The sequence below is a fragment of the Hydra vulgaris genome, chromosome 10, assembly GCF_038396675.1.
Source record: "Hydra vulgaris chromosome 10, alternate assembly HydraT2T_AEP".
Taxonomy (NCBI): domain Eukaryota; kingdom Metazoa; phylum Cnidaria; class Hydrozoa; order Anthoathecata; family Hydridae; genus Hydra; species Hydra vulgaris.
The window spans coordinates 49,421,096-49,424,844 of record NC_088929.1 but is presented as its reverse complement, the minus strand read 5'-3'; the positions used below and the strand labels follow the sequence as shown (position 1 = coordinate 49,424,844).

Sequence of the window (3,749 nt, the reverse complement as noted above, 5' to 3'; positions counted from 1 at the left end):
AAATTTTTTTCTTACTTCACTTTTTATTTTGCAAAATATTTTTTGCGCGACATTTTTTGAACATGCAATTAGGGTTAGGACTATTGTAATTGTAATTGTAAAAATTAAATACAATTACACATTACAATACAAAAATATTGTATTGTAATGTTACAGAAACAATATAAAAAAATTTATTTTGGTATTGTATTGTTGTGATAAAAAACAATTACAATAAGTATTGTATTGTTTTTTTTTCTAACAATACAATAAAATTCGAGAACTATTGTATTGTATTGTTTTAATGAATAAAATTACAATAACTGTTGTATTTTTTTTTTTTTTTTTTTTCTTATTTTTCTGTTTTAATATAATATAAGATTTTACAACTTCGTAATATAAAATTTCAATAAATAAAATAAGTAAAACAGATAGGGGCTCAAAGAAGATGAGGATGACAGTACGTTATCACAATCTTTTCATAGAGCCCCTATAACAAGATTTCAAAAAAATATCGTAATATGTTACAATATGCGTAATAAGATTTCAATAAAATATCGTAATAAAACGCGTAATTCGCTAATAAAATTGATAAGCAACCAACAAAAGTAGAAATAAAACAAAAACAGATTTATGAGAAATTATTCAAAGTATCATTAACCAAAAACGTTTCTTATATTTTAAAAATTTCTTTTTTTGTTAAAAACTTGAATGAACTTAACGAATTTACCGTACCTTTGAATCCTTTTTGAAAAGTATTCCATACTTTTGGACCTCGATATAGAATGCTGTACTCTGAATATTTGTTTATTATCCGAGGCAGTTTATATGTGTTGGACATATTCGCTCTAAGATTATAGCTATCATTTTTATTTATTTTAAACTTGTTATTAAAGCTTATAGGAGAGATATTGTGATTATAACGATACATGAAAATTAAATGCTGGTAGATATTTATTTCAAACACATTCATCATTTTCATATCTTTCATTAAGGGCTTAGCGTGTTCACGCCTATTTTTTGAGTAAATGATTCTGCAGGCATGTTTTTGAAGACTATAAATTTTTTTAATCTTTGCCGCTTGAGTACTTGCCCATGAAATGTTTGCATAGCTGATGAGGCTATAAATTAGCCCAAAGTAGATTAATTTAAGACTATTTTTATTGACGTAGGAGCGAACTCGATACATCAAACCTATTATTTTGGTGATTTTTGACTGGATATATATTATATGTGGAAGCCAGGATAATTTTTCATCAACAATGGTTCCTAAGAATCTTATATTGGATTGCTTATTTACTAGTTTATCATTTAGAGATAGGTTAGGCATCTTGAGAGGAAGATTTTCTTCTTGTGTTTTTTTGTGAAATAGTATATACTTTGTTTTCTCAGCGTTAAGTGAGAGTTTGTTTGCCTTAAACCAGTTGTTTACTTTACACAATTCAATATTCATGTCTGCATATAATTTCTTGATATCATTGTTGGTGAGAAATAAGTTTGTGTCATCTGCAAACATGACCGAGTTCATTTTTAAAGATGCATTACAAAAGTCATTTATATATATTAGAAAAAGAAGTGGACCAAGAATCAATCCTTGCGGGACTCCACATATGACATTTAATACTCCAGATTGGACATTATTTACATATTGTTTTCTGTTTGTAAGATAGCTTTTAATCCAATAATAAGTTTTATTTATTATTCCGTAATGCCTTAATTTATCTAATAGAATGCAATGGTCCACTGTATCGAATGCTTTTGATAAATCAAGAAACACTCCTAAAGTAAATTTATTATTTTCAAAACCATTAGTTATTTGATTTACTATTTCAATGATTGCATGTTCTGTAGAGAGATTTTTTTTGAAAGCCAAACTGATTTGGGTAAAAAAAATTGTTTTTAATGAAGTAATCATAGATTCTATTATAAACTACACGTTCGAAGAGTTTTGAAAATACAGAAAGTATTGATATAGGCCTGTAGTTTGAAATGTCAGAATGATCATTACATTTGTATAATGGAATTACTTTTGCCAATTTAAGTACATCCGGAAATATCCCAGAATTTAATGAGAGCTTAAGTATATGAATCAGGGGTCTATTAAGACTGTGTTTGTTTGCAATAACTATATCACTAGATATCTCATCAAATCCTGGAGCCTTTTTTTTTTTTAAGGAGGCAAAGGCTGCCTCTAATTCTTCATAGCCTAATTCATAATCAAGCATGGTAACGTTATTCGTGGTTTTAAGATAGGTTTTAAATGATACAGATGTTGGTACAATTTTATTTACAAGATTAGGACCAATATTTGTAAAATATTTATTGAATTCTTCTGAAATTAGTTTTTGACAAAATATATCGTTATTTTCAATAACAATTCGTTTAGGAAGAGAAGGTGAATTTAGTTTTTCTCTTCCCATTATGAGATTAATGATGGACCATGTTTTTTTGCTATCAAATTTGCATTTGTTAATTTGATTACTGTAATATTTTTTTTTTGCATTTTTAATGAGATCTTGATAAAAAAATTTATAATTTTTGTAATTTTTTTCATTATCATTGTTTCTATTTTTCAAAAATTTATTGTAAAGTTTTTTTTTTTTTTTTGAGCACTTTAATAACGATTTATCCATCCACGGATTAGCAATTGCTTTTGACTTAGTTGTTATTATCTCTTTTGGACAGGTTTCATTAAAGTACTCCAAAAATGTACTTAAAAAGGCATTGTAAGCTTCATTAGTATCTTTACATTTATATACGTTGTTCCATGTTTCTTGTTTTAGTCTACTTGTTAATTTATTAGTGTTACTCAATTTTAAATTTCGTTTTATTAAATGTATAATTTTTGAATGACAATCAGACATAGATTTAAAGTTTTTTATTTTTATGAATATCGGGAAATGATCGCTAATATCTGTCAAAAATATACCGGTTTCAAATGTCGTTTCTAAATAATTATTGATAAAAATATTGTCTATTGCTGTTGCAGAGGTTTTTGTTACTCGCGTTGGTTTATTAATAGTTGACAAGACATTAAATTTAAAAAGCATATCAAAAAAAGATTTTATTTTTGGAAATTTTGTGTTAGAAAGAGCATCAAGATTTATGTCACCAGTTATATATAAAGTCTTATTTTCTTTATTTATTTTCATAATCGTATTTTTGATAAAGGTTTCGAAATTTTTTATTTTTTTGATGAAAACAATTACAATAACTATTGTAATGTATTACTTTACGTTAAAGTAAAAAAGCAAACGTATTTTAACGTATTTCATCTCTGACGAACTTACTATTATTATTGTTATTTTTTATTTACAGATTTGCAATATATTGCAAATTTTATTTTTTACATATTTAGATTTCGCATCACCTATCTTGTTATGTATTTCTAAGCTCTAAATGGCCGCAAAATATTGCCTGTCTGATGATAGCCTTACGATTATGAAAAATAATATTCATAAATTATTTTATTCAGCCCTTTTATTTTTTCCTCTTGATTTTAATGCTGCAAAGAAACTTAAAATATATACGAAAATTAACTTTAGTAACACAAACAGTTAAACATAATGATTCTTCTTAAATAAAAATGTTAATGTCTTTTATTACAATAACAATATATTGTTATTGTATTACAAAGACGGGTTACAATACAATATTTATTGTTGTTGTAGTGGGTCATTACAATACTTTTTTTTTCAGATATTGTTATTGTTTTATAAAGATGAATTGCAATACAATATTTATTGTTATTGTATTACAGAATTACAATA

The 3,749-nt window shown here is 25.7% G+C and overlaps 1 protein-coding gene across 1 annotated transcript; it reads right to left on the bottom strand.

Annotated features, from left to right (window-relative positions):
* Positions 1-1,808: 1,808 nt before the first annotated feature.
* LOC136086417 (uncharacterized) lies at positions 1,809-2,843 on the bottom strand. The gene has a single exon (XM_065808715.1). The coding sequence runs from the start codon at positions 2,841-2,843 to the stop codon at positions 1,809-1,811; it is 1,035 nt and encodes a 344-aa protein (XP_065664787.1).
* Between the last annotated feature and the right edge of the window lie 906 nt (positions 2,844-3,749).